The sequence below is a fragment of the Salvia splendens genome, chromosome 8, assembly GCF_004379255.2.
Source record: "Salvia splendens isolate huo1 chromosome 8, SspV2, whole genome shotgun sequence".
NCBI lineage: Eukaryota > Viridiplantae > Streptophyta > Magnoliopsida > Lamiales > Lamiaceae > Salvia > Salvia splendens.
This window is the reverse complement of record NC_056039.1, coordinates 1,087,583-1,108,287: the sequence shown is the minus strand read 5'-3', so window position 1 is coordinate 1,108,287 and position 20,705 is coordinate 1,087,583. Positions and strand designations below refer to the sequence as shown.

General features: G+C 38.2%; 2 protein-coding genes across 5 annotated transcripts; one reads left to right on the top strand and one right to left on the bottom strand.

Moving 5' to 3' along the window:
• Window positions 1-341: 341 nt before the first annotated feature.
• LOC121744315 (zinc finger protein CONSTANS-LIKE 5-like) lies at window positions 342-707 on the bottom strand. The gene has a single exon (XM_042137814.1). It carries the CDS (start codon window positions 620-622, stop codon window positions 350-352), a length of 273 nt encoding a protein of 90 aa, XP_041993748.1. The 5' UTR covers window positions 623-707; the 3' UTR covers window positions 342-349.
• Window positions 708-9,402: 8,695 nt separating this feature from the next.
• Window positions 9,403-19,994, top strand: LOC121745316 (chromatin modification-related protein EAF1 B-like). Of its 4 annotated transcripts, none has more exons than XM_042139168.1 (23): window positions 9,403-9,692; window positions 10,536-10,696; window positions 10,789-10,843; window positions 10,927-11,024; window positions 11,112-12,546; window positions 12,643-12,762; window positions 12,886-13,053; window positions 13,404-13,589; window positions 13,748-13,828; window positions 14,094-14,151; window positions 14,230-14,753; window positions 14,832-14,885; window positions 15,301-15,364; window positions 15,440-15,636; window positions 15,744-15,797; window positions 15,899-15,979; window positions 16,089-16,226; window positions 16,368-16,484; window positions 16,862-16,953; window positions 17,075-17,287; window positions 17,361-17,730; window positions 17,830-19,504; window positions 19,687-19,994. In XM_042139168.1, the coding sequence occupies exons 2-22, from the start codon at window positions 10,557-10,559 to the stop codon at window positions 19,411-19,413; spliced, it is 5,829 nt and encodes a 1,942-aa protein (XP_041995102.1). In that variant the 5' UTR covers window positions 9,403-9,692; window positions 10,536-10,556; the 3' UTR covers window positions 19,414-19,504; window positions 19,687-19,994. The 4 variants fall into 4 exon arrangements, with proteins under 4 accessions (XP_041995102.1, XP_041995101.1, XP_041995103.1 ...); XM_042139167.1 differs by having other exon boundaries at window positions 16,850-16,953; XM_042139169.1 differs by lacking the exons at window positions 9,403-9,692; window positions 10,536-10,696; window positions 10,789-10,843; window positions 10,927-11,024 and having other exon boundaries at window positions 11,518-11,658; window positions 11,747-12,546; window positions 16,850-16,953.
• The last annotated feature ends 711 nt before the right edge of the window (window positions 19,995-20,705 follow it).

Sequence of the window (20,705 nt, the reverse complement as noted above, 5' to 3'; positions counted from 1 at the left end):
TTTTATCATTCCTTAGGTTGTACAGTACTGTAATTATTTTTCCGGCAAGTCTATAAAAATTGTATTATTGAGTACAGTACATATATTTTGAGTGAATTATGAGGTTGTAATTAGTAGTACAATAGCTTTTGGAAACATAGATGCACAAAGAACGAATTTAAATCTGCGAATAAAGTGGAGTAAATACAATTTATATTTATACAAAAGTAGGAAATGGAAAATGATAGTACAAAATCGAGAACAAGTAACCTTACAATATTTACCACCACGACGACGTATTAATCATCATCATCGTCAAATGTTAGAGCCCAAAATTTGATTAAACCCTAGTCAATATCATTGGATCTCACTAGAAGCTCGGAACGACGCCGTACGACGCAGCGTCGCCGCCGAGGAGCGACTCCACCTCCAGCTCAGACCGCTTCGCGAATCTCCCTTTAATTCTCGGCCTCGTCTCCGCGTACGCTTTCCTCGACGCGTATCGAATCGTCTTCTCGAACTTTATGTTCTTCCTCTTCTCTCTGTACCTCAGCACCCTTGCCTCTCTATCCATTCCCAGCACCGCCACGCTCTCGCTCTTCCCCAAGCTCTCCGTCGCCTCCGGCACCACCCCCACCTCCATCGACGACGACAACACCTGTAATTAGCAATTTCAAAATCAATTGTGCATATCCACCAAATTAGGGTTTATCAAATCAAAAGAGGGGAACAGGAGCATACGCTCTGGCTGATGGATTGAGCGTAAAGGGAGAGAATCGTGGAACATACCATAACCAACTTCATTTGCTATTTCCTATTATGCCCTCTACACGGTTAATCTTAATTAAATTCTAATGATTCAGTTTAATATGTGATCCGTTGGATCAGTGCAAATCGACAGACTAGATTAAAAAGGAAATAGGATTTACTAGTTAAAAAGGATTTGAATACAATCCTATATATATATATATATATACTGTTGTTATTCATTTTGTTCTTCACTTAGTTAACTTGTTTCATAAAAATAATCCACATATGTGATTCCATAGGTTTTAATATGCAATTGGTGACGTATGAGATAGAAAAAATGATTGAAATAAAATTGCATAAAAATAACACATATATGATTAACAATGAGATAAAGGGCAATGAGAAAGAATACTAAAAAAATAGGTGGAAAAATAAATTGGGAATTGCAATCTTACAAAACAAATAAACACAAACCAAAAAGATTGAAAATCAAAATCATACAAAGAAAATTATTAATAAATAAATGAAATTATTTCAAACATTGTTGGGCCGAGGTGACTATTATCAATAGAATAATATAACTGAATTAATTTTTGCGAAAAACACTAATATATTTAATCGATATACTTCGGTCTCTCTCCCAAATTATGATACGAATTCCTAAATCAGGTTATCATAATCACGTTAATTTTGGATATTAGGGTTTGTAATTTTTCTAGGTAATTCCGATTACCTAATTATGATAGGAATGTCTAAATTAGGTAACAACTCCTAATAAATAAGACATTTGATACAAGGCACCGCTTCACAGGAGATCGATCGAGTTGAAATTTGATGGAGAGAGATGTTTCTATCTCATGCTCGCCTGCAATCTACATAAAAAATAAAAAATGAAGCAAGATTTGTTTAGATACCTACCATCAGAGATCTTCACCAATATCTTGTTGAGACTCTCTCTTCGAACCATTGCAACTTCTAAATGCGTATGCAAACCATGGCTCAATCAAATTGAGAGTACCGATTTTCTCAAGTCCCATATTTCTAAATCCGCCCCTGCCGTAGTTGTCTCGATGCCGGCGTCTACAAATTCAAATAGGTTCACTGTTTTCAAATTGGAAGAAAAGCCCACGCACAAGCACAGGTTGGATACAATCACCAAGTTTGATTTCCCCCGAGCATCAACAATACATGGTTCCGCCAATGGTTTGCTTCTTCTAAAAAATCCTTACCGTGGTCATCTTTATGTATGTAATCCGATCACCCATGAGTTTGTTGAGCTCCGTTGGCCTCACACTAGCCCTCAGGGAGATTCTTATGGAATTGGAGTGAGCAGAATAAGCGGACAACATAAGGTTATCTATCTTAACCCTAAATACGGATGTTACGTATACACTCTTGAAAAGGGAGCTTCTTGGAGAAGCGTTGAAGCCGCTAACATTTCGTTTGATCGCTGCCTCCGCAGCACCGCTGGTGCATTTGTTAATGGCAATCTCCATTGGTTGGTTTCAAATAATGGGATGCTTTATATATGTTGTTTTGACGTTGAAACAGAATGTTTTAGCACCTTTTCTCCACCTTCGGGAATAACTAGATATGGGAAGTTGCATGCTTTGGGGGATTGCCTGTATTTCATTAAAGGGTGTAATGCTTGTGTCAATATTTGGTTGTATGAGGAATATAAATGTTGGAGGAAGTTGCTTACTCATGTTCCTATCAAGGACTATGGTATATATGGTCAATATGCATCCGATTATCTTCGGCCTATCAAAGTTTACAAGAATAGTGACGTGTTGATCATGTTATGGAAGGAGAAGCTTTTTCTATACTACTCCAACATGAAGAGAAGTGTTAGACAAATTGGTTTCCTTGATAAAATGGATGACGATTGTTCACGTATCAATCCAACTCCAAATTTACTCTCACGCAATAGAAATTTGGATATCAATTCCATTCTTCTGGTTCCAAGTTTTCTCACTCAATAGAAATTTAGGCATGGAAACTGTAATGTTATTTTAATAAGTCTGCATACATTAATTTTTTTCCCTTATCATGGGTTGTGGTTTAATTATGTTTGACTGCTGTTATTTATTATATATTATAACTATTTATATATATATATATAAGGTCCCCTTATTCCCACAACACCTTCTTAGTGTAGAACTAGAGACTAAGTATTAGCCAATGGATTTTAATTTAGTGGCTGAGATTAAACATCCCACATCTTAAATCCGACATTCATCCCGTGAATTAATTTATTCAGCCAAGGGCTTTTCAGTCTTTTGATAATGTGGTCAATTATGGTAAAATTGAGGGAGCGTTAATTACGGAAGTGTGAATTAGGGTAAAAAACGCACCCATTCCACTTCCCGCTCTACTCTTCGCCGCTTCATCTTTACTCCCATCCTCACATCCGCCGTTTCACTACCCCCTTCTCTACTTAGCGCTCTCCATCCACTTCCTCCTCACTACTCGTCTGCCGATTCTCGCCATGGTGGACACGAGGCGGAGCAAATTGAAGGGTATTCATTGTGGTTAATAATGGATACTTTCTACCAAAACGATTTGAACTAATCTCGTTCTTTTTTGTTGTAGATGAGCGGTCGTTGTGTTCCAACACCGGTGCCGCTCCCGGTGAGTTTAGTTGGGTCTTTAATTTAGTCCAGAAGCTGGGTTCTGCAAATCGCGTGACGGAACTTCAAATTAGTTCATTGCATGTGTACATTTAGTTCAGATGCTGATTATTGCTTTTCTTACAATTAGTATCCAGAAATTCGTCTGGAAAATCTACACCACAACGCCCGCCAAAAGCCAAACCCTTGGCTAGCCAACGCTGAAGTGAACCAAACATTTCGGGTGAGCTCTGATTTCAATCTGGAATTTTTATTTTTCTCACGGTTTCACTTGTATTTAGTTCACTGAAGTGCTTGTTTTTTTTAATTGAATCTTGGTTGAATTTGTTGTTTGAAGTATGTTGGTCTAATATACTGAACCTGTCAACCTATAAGATGAAATATGCTCAGATTCGTCTGCAGTATGTCCAAAATTGTTGTGTTGGGTGAAGTTTTTATAGATTATGGGTGAATGTTTTATAGATGTTGTAGGTAGTATATCCAGAATCGGCTGAAGTCTGTCCATAATTGTGGAAAGGTCATTTAAAATATGTTAAGGTCTACAATTGTGTAAAGAACTTTATTCAGCCAAGGGCTTCTAAGGTATTATGTATGTATATCTGAAGGTTAACAAGTATAAGATGGAATCTTTTCTGCATCTGATGAAGTATTTACTTATGATTTGTGTCAGTTGGGGGCATGTGAATGATTTATGTGTGCGGTATTTTAAGTGTGTTCATTGAAGGATGAACTTGGTCCAATATCTGTATTGTGTAAAAGGTCATTAAAAATATGTGAATAAGATGAATACATGTGGTTGTAGGATGATATGAAATGATTATTTAATCGCTTTGATGGTGTTGGTATTATCCTGTTCTTGCAGATGGTAACATAGGAAAAAATGCTGCTAGTGCAAAATCAGCTCCTTCTTCCAGCCGATTAGCTAAGTTACCACCACTCAAAAAAATGTCGGATGCTATTGTAAAATCACAAGGTAATATTGATATGGTTTGGATTGCATTGATGGTGTAAGATGTAGTATGTTTCGAACCGAATGAATTCTGTCCAAAATTGGTGAGTTGTGTGCAGGCTTAAAAGATGTGATCTGAACGCATACAATTGTAAGATGAAATCTTGACGGCACTAGCTGAAGTAGTATGTGTGTATATGTGAAGGTTTACAATTATAAGATGAAATCTTTACTGAATCTGATGAAGTATTTGGATGGACAATGTATATGTGAAGGTTTACAATTATAAGATGAAATCTTTACTGAATCTGATGCAGTATTTTGATGAAGTATGAATATGTGAAGGGTTACAATTATATGTGTAAGATGAAGTATGTTTTGAACCGACTGAATTCTGTCCAAAATTGGTGAGTTGTGTGAAGGTGTAAAAGATGTGATCTGAACGCATACAATTGTAAGATGAAGTCTTGACGGCACTAGCTGAAGTAGTATGTATATATATGTGAAGGTTTACAATTATAAGATGAAATCTTTACTGAATCTGATGAAGTATTTCCTTCTGATTTGTTTTAGTTTGGGGCTTGTGAATGATTTATGTGTATGGTATATGAAGTGTGTTCATTTTAGGATGAACTTGTTCTAAACTCTGAAGTGTGTCAAGGTCATTTAAAATATATCAATCAGATGAATACATGTGGGTGTAGGATGAAATGTAATGATTATTTGTTCTCTTTGATGGTGTTGGTATGATCTTGTTATTGCAGATGGAAACATAGGACGAACTCCTTCTACTGCAAAGTCAACGCCAGCTTCCAGCCGATTAGCCAAGCTACCACCACTCAACAAAATGCCGGATGTTATTCTAAAAGCACAAGGTAATATTACTATGGTTTGGAAAATATTGACAGGATGTGTATATGACATGACTTCTAAGAGCAATCCATTCTATGCATTTGATTCATCGTGTATGATTTGTTTATTTGAACGTGGTGTGCGTAGATAAAACGATAGCTGCATCTAAAAAGGATATAGGTGATGTCAAAAATAAAGGCGAAACTGTAACTGATCAACAAGAGACGATGCAGAAATTACTTTATTCTTGTACGCCGGTCAGCGTGTTGAAAGGTTTGATGTCCGAGACATTGACTGTTTGTTTGTGAAGTACAAAATGTGATACTTGTGCAGCGAATTGGGTAATTTGTTTTTTGTGTTGTAGAATTGATGAACACTGGTGGGTCGACGTTAGTATGTGGTGGGAATGATACAGTTGGGAGGGATCAGGGTACGATATTTACACCACAAACAGAAGGTTAGTCAGGCAATTGGTTGAGAGACTGTATCTTATGTTCGCTTATTTTATATAATGATGAATTAATTATGTAATAAGCTGAAGTATCTCATACAATGCTTGTGTGAAGTTTGGGACTAAGGTAGTTATACATTTTTGTTTATTATCTGATAATGTTAGGAGCTTCAAAAGATGATGTAGAACAAGCTAATAAAGAAAGAAGGTCAAAACAGAAAAACGACAGAGTACAGAAAGGTAAGTGCAGGGAAAACAATGTTGGGTCCAAAGTTTCTACTTCAGAAGCGAACATCGTCAGAGACAACAATGATACTACTTCAGGAGTCAATAATGCCAAAGGTGTGTTTTATTAAATTGTAATCGTAGTACATTCGGTATGGTTATCCAGACTAACAATTAATCCTTGTTATAGGATCAAAGAGACCAGATCAATGGATGAGGAGTTTGTCGGGGAAGGCGATAAAGACTCCACAAAAGCTGGAGAAAAAGGGAAGAAACAGAGAAAGGAAGTTGCTAAGCAGTCAACTGGAAAGTGCAGCAAATCAGCAAATGCTGATGATGAAGTCGAGAGTCTATGCTTAAAGAGAGGTCCCAGACAGTTTGTCAAAATGATGGGGTGGTTAAACGATGAGCAGATGGCAGCCGTAGAAGATATGGGGTTCAGCCACCTAATACACTACAAGGTGACATCAATTCCACACAAACTCGCGTATGAAATAATTGATGCGTTTGATCAAGACAGTTGCGGGGTGAAGTATCAACGTGGCATACTCCATCTATGTCATGAAGACGTGCATGCGACATTTGGGTTGCCTAAAGGTCCAAATAGGATCAGGACTAATGGCCATCAAAAGAAAGAGAAGTTCATTGATGAGCTTGCAGCTGCAGTGAAAAGGACACGGAAAAACCTGGGTCCAACGATTCTAATTGAAAAAATGCTAGATGATACAGCTGGAGGGGAGTTTTTCAGGAAGAACTTTCTCTTTCTTTTTGATTCTATCTTAGTCAACCCAGCCGCAGATGGTAGCCACATCAATAGCCACATCACTCAAAATTATATAAAACAAATAATTAACAATCACACAAAATACGGAATTAAATTTACCACACACATACGGGAAAATTCAATAATAATATTAAAATTTTAAAAAGTACACTAATTAAAAAAATACACTTCATTAAAATTAAAATAGCATTACAACATCCTCATTAATGAGTTTGTCCCACATCGAAAGTGAAATATAAAACATTCAAGGATGTCTCTATAAAAGAGAAACAACCAAGAATGAGTTTGTCCCACATCGAAAGTGGAACATAAAATATTCAAGGATGTCTCTATAAAAGAGAAACAACCAAGACTGAGTTTGTCCCACATCGAAAGTGGAACATAAAATATTCAAGGATGTCTCTATAAAAGAGAAACAACCAAGAATGAGTTTGTCCCACATCGAAAGTGGAACATAAAACATTCAAGGATGTCTCTATAAAAGAGAAATAACCAAGAATGAGTTTGTCCCACATCGAAAGTGGAACATAAAACATTCACGGGTGTCTCTATAAAAGAGAAACAACCAAGAATGAGTTTGTCCCACATCGAAAGTGGAACATAAAACATTCAAGGATGTCTCTATAAAAGAGAAACAACCAAGAATGAGTTTGTCCCACATCGAAAGTGGAACATAAAACATTCACGGGTGTCTCTATAAAAGAGAAACAACCAAGAATGAGTTTCATAAAAAAAATATTAAATAAAAAAAAATTAAAAAATCCGCTAGGCGGTGCGCTAGGCGATCCGGACGCTGCAATAGCGCCTAGCGCACCGCCTAGCGCCGCGGAACCGCCGAGCGCTAGGCGATTTTTTTCCGCGAAATCGGCTAGGCGGCTGCAATAGTTCGCCTAGCGCACCGCCTAGCGCCGTCGCTCGGCTAGGTGGTGCGCTAGGCGCTATTGTGGATGCTCTTAGGCTAAATTTGAGGATTTTGTGGGTTAAAATACAAGTAAGCTTAATTTTAACACGTCAGTAAAAACTCATCACGCTCTCAGCAACCACGTTAGCTTAAAAGGACACGTCAGCAGGACAATTTTTTAGTTCCTGGGAAAAATCGGAAAATGGGAATAGTTTGTGAGTTTTTGGACAGTTTGACACGTCAGCAGCCACGTCATCTTATACACTCAGCAGCCACATCAGCTTAAAAAGACACGTTAGCTCGCACTTTCGCCGGAAAACCCATCATGGGAAATCGGCGACTAAATGCAAAGTTCGTGACTTTATACGCCAATTTTATGGCTCGTGGGAAAAACCGGAATTCGGGCAAAGTTGATGACTTTTAAGGCAGTTATCCCTTGATAAAATTGCTCAAAATTTTATAAAATTTGATAAAATTGCTCAAAAATTATAAAATTTGATAAAATTCTAGTAGTTTAAAACAACTTTAAAAGTCTGGCTATAAAATCCTAAGGATTATTTTTATCATGAGCAAGTGTTCCAATTATTATTTATTATTATTATTATATTTTTTTTTTGTGATATGTTGTGAATTTAGGATATATGTTTCAAATTGACGTGGTATGAGTTATCGTTAAATGTGTTTGAGAAAAAAATGAAAATATATACCTGAGATCAGTCTCATTATATACAAATTCGCTCCGTATTGTTGAATCGTAGAATTAAATCAAATTAAGGTTTTCAGATCTATTTTTTTTATAAATGAGATGAGCTGATGTATAATTTATTTTCTCTTTCATTACGAGTCTATTTTATGTCAACCCGGGGCAAATAAGTCATAAAATATTAGAAAGACTTAACTACATTACAGAATATATTACTTCATTCCAATATGATTATTACTTCATTCTGATATATATATGCGATTTTTCCGTCGCGTATCGTTCTTTCTCTCTGCAATGTCTATCACCGTCGCGACGGCGCTGACAAGAAAACGGAATAATAGTTTAATTGAATGGTGTAATAAGGACATTGAGTCATTGACTAATCTAATAAACTATTTTAATGAAGTAAAAATTTTGTCCAATAAAGTAATAATGTGAAATAATGTGAAATAAACTATTTCGTACGTGAAGATTGCTTGAAAGTACATAAGGTGCATAGTATGATGGACGATTATAGATAAAAGTAGTGAAAAAGATAGATACAGACAGAAAAAAATGATATTAATAGCGAATGCCACGAGTTTTAAATATAACAGACTACACAAGTTTAAATATAAAATTAGTATAATATACAAGGCAACAAAGGGAAAAAAATGAGTAAGTTATTGTTAGAATGGAGAATAAGACTCACTTCAATATTAGAAACTTGTAAAAATATAAAGTCACTATTTCGTCTGTCAGGCATTAGGAGTCTCACTTAAAGTTCGACACATTTTTTAAAAATATAAAAGAAAAGTAGATGAAAATTAATAAATAAAATATAAATGACATTAATTAATGAAATGTGAAATCCATCTAAAATGGTAATCTAAGAACTCCCTAATAGGGGATGGAGTGAGTATTTTTATGGACAATCTAAAATATAAAAGTAAATGCATAGTATTAAAAACCATGTGAATGTTAATACTTTTCTCAAAAATCTAAAAAATTCAATATAATTATAACTACGTGAAATTCAGGTCTGGCCCAAATCTGTATTACAATGACCCGGCCCAAATTCTGTAAAAGATCCGACCCAATTTTCTTACTGTATAGTTCAGTCAATATTTAAAATTTTAATACTATTTTTATAATAACTAAAATAAATTAAATAAAATAAAAAGAAATTGCAAATCCTTATAGAGAGTGAAGGAAGGAAGCTCGGGGACGATAGAAGTTACCTCTGAACTACAAAGCACCAATTTTACATTAAATTCTCACGCAGAACACACACTGGCATATACATACACTTATTCTGTGTATCTATCACCCTCCATATTCATATTTTTTTGAAATGCTTTGATTAATTCATGTAATCTAGGGCACAAATTGTCCCTCTGCTTTGACTTGAGGTACCTTGTGCATCAAAGCCAAAACCCTAATTCCGCGACCCCAGATTGCAATTCATTCCCGTCTAACCGTAATTGAGGTAATATATTTGCACTCTTAGCTCCGGAGCCCCAGAATTATGAGCTTTGCTCAAGTTCCTTCCAGCCCTAGAAATTTTCCGCCCAATTTATTGATTGAATTAGGGGTTTAAAATTGGGGAAAATAGCATGGAGTTTCCGATTACGTCTTTACATGCATTTTGCTTGAATTGGAGTGAGGGCTTGTGGTGTTTAGTTGTGGCATAATATGCGAGCTTGTTCAACTATTGACATTCAAGTAGTTATCACTTAAGTGTATTGCATGCTGAATGAGCTGAATTTTACTTTCTGTTCGTGCGTTTTTATTGTTCTGGAGCTGCAGTTGTTTGTTTGTGAAACTTTGAACATGAGAGGATGGATAATATGGTCTGTTGGGTTAGCATTGGGAAGATTTTAGTTGATGCATACCTCTTTTGAACACATATGCATCCTTTTGAGCGAGTGTTGAACCGACTTGGGAGCCAAATGGCACCCGCGAGCCTGGTTATGATAATGGTTAAAGGAATCAAGTTTGGAGTTAGTGGCTCAGCAATGTGCCACATGACATTGTTTTAATGGTACCATCATCTTAATTAGGTAACGGAAAATGCACATTTAATAACACTTATGGCACTTGTCATCTTGTAGTTCTGCTCAGTAGGTGTTCTGGAATTCTTTCTCTATTTGTTGATTAGCAGGGGATGATATTGGCCCTTTTCTGTTCTTCTGAATATTAGGACATACATGATTATGCTTCTTGGCTCTATGTTTGTTTGTGTCGCGTGCATTTTGGGTATATGGATGTACGTGCTGTTTCAGTGTATTCTTTTCATTAACTAGCAATATCTTTTACTCTTTTTCTGTAGGAATTATTTTCCTAGTTATGCATGGGATGCAGTTCAGCACATGTTCGCATAGTCAATGCCGAAGTTGATTCTATGGGAGGTGTTGTTGAGGGCGGAGTTGGAATTGCTATCAAATCTTCTCCGCATAAAGTAGCAATAGAGAAGGTTCAGGTGGAGCTCAGGTAATGCTTTTATGTTGGTTTACTTTTATATGAGGTGAACTATGAGATCTTATTGTCATCTTCTGATCATTATGTTTTTTTTTGCTCGACAGGCAAGAATGTGGTGTTCGGGCTGAAAGGAAAAGAGAATTGGAATTTCTTGAGAAGGTATGGTGATTTAACTTTATTTCTTTTACTAAATACTAGTAGTCCTTTGTGGAGTGATTGATTTATTTTTTACCTGTTTTCAGGGTGGAAACCCCTTAGAATATGATTTTGGGACTGTTGCTTCAGTTAGTGTTCAGTCTACTTCAGTCACCGACCAACATCCTGACCAGTTTGTGACCAGGTACCTTTTCAGATGCTTTTATGAGTTATGTAATCTGGCTTCCAATTCAGTTGCCCTATTTGCTCAGATTTTTGTTGTGCATTATAGTGAAGCAAAAGGCAGTCTTGCATTTACAGCATCACCTCGTCGAGACTCTGTTGAGAGCTGTGGTAGACCCGGGACAACTCTTTGTGACCCTAATAGTGCTGATAATCTCTTGTTATTTGAAGCTGAAAATGAATTTTCTGAAGGTGGTAGGAGTCGTAGGAGTAGTGTTAAGCAATCTGATCAATCGTTCCAAATGGACGTGGGTCTCAAAACTCAGGAACAAGGGGATTCAGCTACTTTTGCTCTTCCTAGAAAAGCATATAAGAGAAGGAACAGATCTTGGCCCAATCGTGATGGAGCTAGGTTGAGTTCTACTTCTACTGATGTAAATCCTGCTCAGGGGCTTCACGAAACTCCCCTACCATTTCGTCATGTCTCTAAGGATGTTGAAGTATTGTCGTCTGATGAGAATAATCAAAATATAATGTCAAATCTGAAATCAAAGCCTACAAGCCCACGTAATGATATTCTTCCAAAGGCTGTAGCAACAGATTGCCAGGCTATTGGGTTGGATGAGCTGAGGCCTTCTAAATCAACAAAGGACCAGGTACAAGGTGTTTCCTTGGATACTGCATCAGATGTTATTGCTTCTGAGAACCTGTTAAATGGTCAACTTAACCAACAATCACTTTTAGTGGTTGCAGACACTCGTAAGCAGATAGATTCTAATGAGCCTCAAGCAATCAAGACTGTAGAAATGGCTTCTGCAGCTATTGTGTGTCAGCCAAGTTCAACCACTTTAAAAGTTGAGAATCAATCTAGTTCATGTCAGACTAATGGTTTTAGCAGAAAGATAGGGGATGATACCATCACTGACATTCATCATAATGACGCTTCCCATGGCCTAAAGGTTTTGGATTCTGAGACATCTTGCATGCCGACCAGTCTAAGTTTTGATCGGAACAATGATAGTGAAATGTGTAATGTAGTCGGAAATCTTGACTCTCACGGGAATCCTAAAAATCAATATCCACAAGACGGGACCACTGTTCCAGGAAGTGACCAGTTTGGAAAAGAGACAAATGATACTGAAGTAAATAACAGCTATGCTTTTACCAACAACGAGTCCGCTTCTGCTCGTCATAGTAAGCCGGATAAGGATTCTTTACTCACCCCAAATGAATTAGATCAAGTGGAATCTTCATTACAAGACAAGGTGAAAGATCAAGGTACCAGCGAGGGCATGGTAGGTCCTGACACCTCTCAATTAGAATCTGGGGTGAAACCCACTGTTCTTTTGGTTGATAGTTCAGGACAGCCTAAAGAAAGTCATCAGGACACTTTTGATCCCTCAAAATCAGAGCTGCCTGACCTTGCATTCTCAAATAGAGTTTCTACTATTTCCACTGAGGCTCAAACTTCTCCTGGGTCTGACTCAAAATTGGCAAGCAGTGTTGATGAAGATTCAGTATTGAAAGAAGCAAAAATTATAGAGGTTATCCTAAAAGTTTTTGTCTCATCTATATGTGCCTGAATAGTATCTTACTTCATTTGTTTGTAAACAAAAGGATCTAATATAATTTGTAAACAGGCCAAACGCAAGAGAATTGCAGAATTGTCTGTTGTTACATCGCCAGTTGAGATTTCCCAAAAATGTCATTGGGATTACGTACTTGAAGAAATGACTTGGTTGGCTAATGATTTTGCACAGGTTTGTCTTCATGTGGCTCTTTATTCGCAGGGCTGATATCTACATGTTCCGCTGGAAACTGTCTTAAAAGTTTTCATAAATATTCATTTTGTAAACCTTCATGTATTGCATCTTCTCATGTAGGAGCGTATTTGGAAACTAGCTGCTGCTTCTCAAATATCTTACCAAGTTGCTGTCGTTTCTCGTTTGAGAAAACAAGAAAGCCGTTCGGGCCTGGATGCAAAGAGAGTTGCCCATACCTTGGCTAAAGCCGTCATGGAATTCTGGCACTCTATTGAATCGCAAGCTCATGTATGGACCTGAACTTTTATTGCTTCACTGCGCCGATCCCTTTTACTGTTTATTGTGCGTCAAACTCTATGTATTTCCTAGTTGATTTGGTGCTTGATATTTGTTAAAGATGTGAAGCAATCATTGATCTGTCTTCCACAATGTGTTAAATTCATAAACTAGGTGATCATATGGTTTTATCACTGCATTACTATATTCCTTAGCTTTTCTGGTACGTCTATCAGGTTTTGTTGCATTTTCAGGCACAAACCAGTTGTGGTTAATTTCAGCACCTTTACCAGGAATCAATGGTTTCAAATTACATATACATGCTGATTTTATTTTTAATTATGTAATTTGGTGGTTCGCAGGAGACAAGCAAAGAACAGGAGCAGCATTGCCGAAAAAATGGGGCTCTTTCAATCCGGGCTTATGCAGTCAGTTTCTTGAAATGTAATAAACCAGATGTTTTCTATAACCAAGCAGAGGTGCCAGTAACACCGGATAGAATATCAGACTCTGGAGTAGACCTTTCATGGGATGATAGTTTGACCGAAGTATGGATTATGACACAACATCTCTGTATATTTGTTTTCATGAGAATTTTTCCTCTCCTCTATCACCCCTTCGACTCTTGCATATCCTGTCTCCCAGTTAGTTATATAATCTTTTCATAAATGCAATCAACTTATTATGTTGCCCAATTATTATCCAGGAGAACCTTTTCTACACAGTAGCCCCTGGAGCTGTGGAGGCCTACAGAATGACAAGTGATTCTCATTTGGCTCAGTATGAGGTAAGCTTTTTTGACGAAGCTGTTTACCTTTTATATCATTAATCATCATTTATATTTTTCTGCTTGCTTCATGGTTTGAAATTTGTTTAGTGCCTTTAAAGGGGGTGGTTTGTTTACCACATTTTTGCCAGCTCTCTTCAATGGTCTATTAGTGATCAGTGAATAATGAATATTAAGTACATGAAGAATATCTTAACTTTTTTAGCCTTTTGGTGGCTGGCCTTCCTAATATTCAATTTTCTGAATTATTCAAATTACTCCTCAGAGAATTGGGAGTTCCGCGCAAGAGGAAGTGGAGACGTTTGCTTGTGATGCTGCAGCAGGCAAATCTTATTCAATTTCTGCTTGTTTTCTACTTTAACTTCTGATTATGATTTGACTGGAAGTTTTTTCTACTGCAGACTTTGATTCTCATTATAATGAGTATGATGAGGATGAGGGAGAAACAAACATTTATAGCATGCCGATGGCCTTTGAAAGTACCAAATCTTCAAGATATGGCCAAAAGAAGCGGAGACATGTAGTGCAAGCATATGGTGCAAGGCCGTATGAACTGGACTCTGATCTGCTCCCTATGCAGTCTTCGGAGACTAGATTAAAAGCTCCACAGTTTGCTATACTGGCAAAACGACCAGGCAGCAATATTAACGTGTCAATTCCTACCAAACGGATGCGAACTGCATCCCGGAGAGTTATCAGTCCTTTTGGTGTAGGGGCATCTGGATGCATCCAGGTTCCAAATAAAACAGATGCTTCAAGTTGTGATACAAATTCATTTCAGGATGATCAGACCACTGTGCGTGGTGGATTCGCCATTCCAAATAGCTTGGAAGTTGACTCAGCTGGGGAATCTGAAAAGCAATTACCATCTGACTTTGCCGAAGTATCAACAAAACCAAAGAAGAAGAAAAATGCAAAGCATCTGGTACACTATAACGTGCACAGCGTATTATAATCGATATTTTGAATGTCTCAGATTATTGAGCTTTGGTATTTTGTGCAGAATTCAACATATGAACAGAGATGGCCGATTGATTCTAGCTTTCAAAATGAACAGGTGAATCAATTTATGTCAGTGATATCTGCTCTTTTTAGCTTGTCTGTTCAAAGTAATCCCGTTGGTGCACTTCATCTTATGATTAGTCGTTTATTTTCCCTTTTCTTCTTTACCATTTGATCGCTTAAAACATAGGAGAACATGGAGAAGTTAGATGTTATTTTATAAGATTATTATAACATTGATTGGTATAATTGTTAAGATATGCAAATCTTATTGGATTGTCATCTGAGCACTATGCAGCCTGACAGGATATGTAATTATGTATGATTCTATCTACCAGAATGTGTAGAAATCTTTATACAACACAAACTTTGTATAAATGCTTTACATTGAAATTTCTTGCATGAGTGTTTACTTTCTGGGCATTTCTGTTGTATATCATATGTTTCATTTGTCTCTATCTTGTCCTCAGTTTTATAGGGATATTTATCAAATGAGGACTGAGATTAATCCGCCCGATTCAAATGGAAATAATGGTAAAGATCCCCTTGTTAAAGACATTAATGTATTTGTAGATACACACTTTCTCATCCATTATATCTCTTATAAAGGGTTACTGGGTCAACACATTGCAAAGAAGCCGAAGCTTATGCGGCAATCACAAGATAACACTTTTGACAGTATCCCACCAAGTGCGCTGTCCGTTCCTTCACCAGTGGGCTCCCAAATTAGTAATATGTCCAATCAAAATCAATTTATTAGAATGCTTAGTGGTCGCGACCGGGGTAGGAAACCTAAATCTTTGAAGGTATGCATGCAGATTGTCAATTCCTTTTTCCTGTTCTGCCATTTTACATCCTGATACAACAGTATGTAGTGCAAACTCTTAACTTAAGGCCCTTTCATTTCTTTTAGATGCCATCTGGCCAATCGGGTTCAGGAAGTTCGTGGTCACTCTTTGAGGACCAGGTTGGTCTATTGTAGTATATAATATGCATGTTTTAGTTTACAGATTTTTTTTTTGTTCAGAAGCATGACAGTAACACAAATATACTATTTAATTTTGTTAGGCCCTTGTTGTCCTAGCACATGACCTAGGGCCCAACTGGGAGCTTGTAAGTGATGCTTTTAACAGCACTTTGCATTTCAAGGTAGGGTATTCAAAGATTCTCATTATCTCATGCATCTTTTTCGAAAAAACCTTTTGTAGTTGATAGTATTAATTATCTCCTTGTTTCATATGATATATTTTTTAAGCAGTGTATATTCCGCAAAGCTAAAGAATGCAAGGATCGTCATATATCCCTTATGGATAGAGGTTTTGGTGATGGGGCTGATAGTGCTGATGACTCTGGGTCTTTGCAACCTTATACATCGACATTACCTGGCATTCCAAAGGTAAAGTTCCATTTCTCTATTCCTTGTTTGCATTGTTAGTCTAGTTGTGATTACCGTGTATATTTCATTTCAAATCCTTTCTATTGCCATGCATCTTATTACTTGCAGGTGTTAATCATTTTCTGTTGGCATGTTATGCAGGGAAGTGCCAGACAGTTGTTTCAACGTTTACAGGGGCCAATGGAAGAAGAGACTCTTAAATCTCACTTTGAGAAGATAGTTGTGATTGGACAGAAACAACTTTATCGGAAAACTCAGGTATTTCCATGAATATGATACATTTCTTAGTGAATCATTTAAAGACAACTAGAAGGTGAACATGGGGTGACATTCAAAATATTTATCGTAGTGCCCCGTTGGAATTTTAATCGACACCTTTGGCTGAGTTATAGCATAATGTGGTCATCTTATAATTATTGTGGTCTGTTTTAAATTGTTCTATTATGCTTTGTTATGGGATAAGACATAACTATGAATGCTTAATCAACTTTACTCATTCAATTTTTCATTGTTGTAATTCAAACAATTCTTCTTAATTAGTGCAACTATTTGCTATGTTTTTTCATTTCATTTCCTTGATCTATCTGTTTTATGATTTTTTAATAAGTACAATTACTTTTAAGAATGATAACCAGGATCCAAAGCAATTCCAGCGGCCTCACACCTCTCACACGATTGGTCTTTCTCAAGTGTGTCCAAATAATCAAAATGGAGGCACCGTTTTAACGTAAGCCAAGCAACTAAGTTGTTTTGTGTCTTTTCATGTTTTGCAATTATACCATTTGTATGCTGAAACTGGATAATTGGAACCCACTCTTACATATTCAACAACCCTTGTTTCTTTGAAGGCCTCTAGATCTATGCGATGCAAACCTTTCTGGGCCTGATGTAGTTCCTCTTGGGTATCAAGGGGCACTTTCTAGTGGATTGGGTATTCCTAATCAGGCTACAGCGACTCAAACGCTTCCTGCATCTGGTGCCACTGCTGCATTACAGGGAGCCTCACATATGACTGGCAATAATTTATCATCCTCACCAGGTCCTGTTAATACACCTACGAGGTAAATATTAAGGACTTGAAATTTTACAGTTGATTTTGTTATTTTCTAAGGCCACATTCTTTTGTTTCTGTAGGGATGCTAGATTTGGACTTCCGAGGTCTGGATCATTGCCTGCTGAAGAACATCAGAGGATGCATCTCTACAATCAAATGATAACCGGTAGAAACATACCACAATCCAGCATCTCTGCTCCTGGAGCCGTCCCAGGACCTGATCGTGGTGCTCGTATGCTTTCTAGTGGCAATGGCATGGGTATGATGTCAGGTGCTAACAGAAACATGCCTATAGCAAGGCCTGCAGTGCAAGGAATTCCTTCATCATCTATGGTTAGTTCTGGCAATGCAGTTTCCCCGGGTTTGTCATCCGGAAATATGCACACTGGGGTAGGTGCTGGTCAGGGAAGCTCAATTGTCAGACCTAGTGAAGCTTCGAGCATCCAGCGGGTAAGCTTTGGACATATTATACACTTACAAACCTTATCTCGTTTTTGTCTTTCTTTCTATGTTTGATAATGTATGATTCTTTGGTCACTGGCGTTGCAGCCTGGCCTGAGTCAAGATCCACAGAGGCAAATGATGGCTTCTGACCTCCAGACAAGCGGCAACAGTCAAGGAGTGTCTCACGTTGGTGGATTAAGTTCCTCTTTTACTAACCCAACGACTTCACCGCCTGTGCCATCTCACCCTCTTCTTCATCAACCACCCCATCCGATATCTCCACAGCAGCCTCAAGTTCTCAGTCCTCATCAGTCACATTTTCAAGGACCAGCAAATCATGCTCCCAACAACCAGCAGCAAGCCTATGCCTATCGTTTGGCCAAAGAGAGGCAGCTGCAACATCGTTTTCTGCAGCAACAACACCAGCAGCCGCAGCTGCCGCAACAGTTTGCTGCCTCAAATTCTGTGATGTCGCAGGCTCAACTTCCTGTATCGGCATCTCCAATGCTAAATAGTCCACAAGTACAACCCCAGACAAGCTCTCCAACGGTACCACTTTCTCCATCGACACCCGTTCCTTCGATGAATACAATGCCTCAGCACCTGCAGAAACCTCAAATGCCAACTCAAGGAGTTTCACGAAATGCTCAGTCTGGTGGAAGTGGTTTGAACAATCAGACGGGTAAGCAACGGGCAAGGCAACCACATCAGCTTTCGCAAGCTAATAGGCAACATCCTCAGCAGCGACAGCAGTTACAAGCTCAGCAACAAGCTAAGGTCAAGGGAGCTGGTAGAGGGATGCAGCAGAATATCTCAACTGATGTCTTACCAAATGGAGCTTCGACAATTCCGGGGAACCAATGTCTGGAGAAAGCAGAACCTGTCACCAGCTCTACGCAAAGTCAAGGTTTGTCTACTGTTTCCGCACAAAATGCTGTGCAACCAGCAAGGCAATACATGGCTTCACAATCCAATCAAGCCCTACCCCAGCAAAAGATGTATTCAGGCCAACCAATGCCTCATCCCGATAATAGCAGTCAAAGCCATGGTCCTTCTGCTTCTCCTTCTGTTTCGTCTGCTCCCCAGCAGTCCAGTTCATCTGTGGCTGTTGCTGGGCCAAACAACCAAACCCCATCTCACCAGAAGTTTTTGAATCAAAATCAACCAGCTCTTCAGAGACTTGGTCTACCAAATCGCCAGATTATGCCCAACCCATTAAGTAAACCCCATGGTAGATATTCTATTGTCAGCCATCATCCAGCAAGTGGCTCTGCTGGAACGGATGCAATGACTACATCACCTCAGGTTTCTAACATCGGTTCAAATGCAGTTCCAGTTGTTTCACAGCCAAGTTCTCATAAGTGGCATGCTTCCGAACCATTAGTGGATTCGAATTCATTAAATTCACCCCAAAGCTTGGTCTCTATACCGTCTAACTCAAGTGATCCTGTGCCGCAAGAAGCCCAAGGGCTTGGCCCGAGACCACCTTCCAGATTACCCATAGCTAGGCATGACACTAATGCACAAAGGCAACAGCTACAGCAATCACTACAGGCTCCCTCTCCGGCACCCCAACCTCAGCACCACCAACAGCCAATGCAGCCGCTACATTCTCAGCAGCAGGCACAGCTTCTCCAAGCAGGGAGTGGCAATATGTATGGTAGGTCGAGCGACACTAGGTTGGAATGAATGAAGGCCGCCCAACACTTAGGTGCAACAGATATTGGACATGACTCGTGCCCATATTGGGTCTACCATCCGTTGCAATAGCAGCGTACAGGTATGCTATCTCAGTATCATTCATGCATTTTCCTTGACTATACTGAGATTTTGTTTCATTAAGACTTACATTCTTTTATCAATGCATATAGACTATATCTGAAACATAAGTATTCAAATGCAAAGAATGAAAATAAAAAATCTAGTGAGTTTCTCCTTAATTGGGTTTTGCATTTTGTTCAGAGAGGCCCGTGGGCACTGAAAGAGCGAGGTAAAGATAACCGCTGATTGATGGTATGACTTCTCTGCAAACTGGAAACATTCTCATCGATCAAAATTCTTGTTAGTGTGCTGTGTAAATTATTTAGACAAATAGGGGTAGATGTACAGTATGTCTCACATCTCCTTTAGGTACTGTCGATTATTTTTTTTGTGCTAACGCCATGTGTAGATCAGTCATGTATAATTGGCCGTAACACTTAGGAGCCGTAACACTTAGGAGCTCGTTGTTATTTTGCTTATATGGCAGAAGGCTGTGGAATTTTTGTGAACATTAGTCTCTCCTTGTGCATACACTAGTATATATACCAAAATCCTGTATATATACCAAAATCCAGTTGCTCGAATCCTAGAATCCTAAACACAAATTCAACACCCTGTATATATACCAAAATCCTAGAATCCTAAACACAAATTTAACCTTTTAAAATATGCATTTAATTGCTCGAATCTTAAATGCGCACAAAACGCATGGCATTTCTCTAATATCACAAAAGAGACCAAAAAGATGAATGGAAAAATATTGTATTCACTGTTCACCAAATGCAAAAAACAGAAAATCTGTTACATTTCTAAGAACTAAATCACAAAGCAGAAGAAAGAAAAACTATATAAGGTTGAATTAGAAGTTAAAGCCTCAGCATCAATACTAGTACTTCCCTAAAGAACATAAACAGAGCAAGAAAACTCCAAACTTCCCAACAATGGCAGCGACCCCACACTACCTCAGCATCAATACTTCCCTTTTATGAGCTCCAAACTCCCTCAAGATTGCTTCTATATTACTAATTCCCAAGCAACACAAAGAAACCAGCAATGGCTGTCAAGATTCTTGATCCAAAGAAACCAGCCATGGCTGTCAAGATTCTCGATCCACGATGTCCACCATCATTCACCTCCATCCCTTTCTTCTCCATCTCCATCTCCATCTCCATCTCCGTGCTCTACCTCTCTGTCTGCTGCATTATCACAATCCTGATACC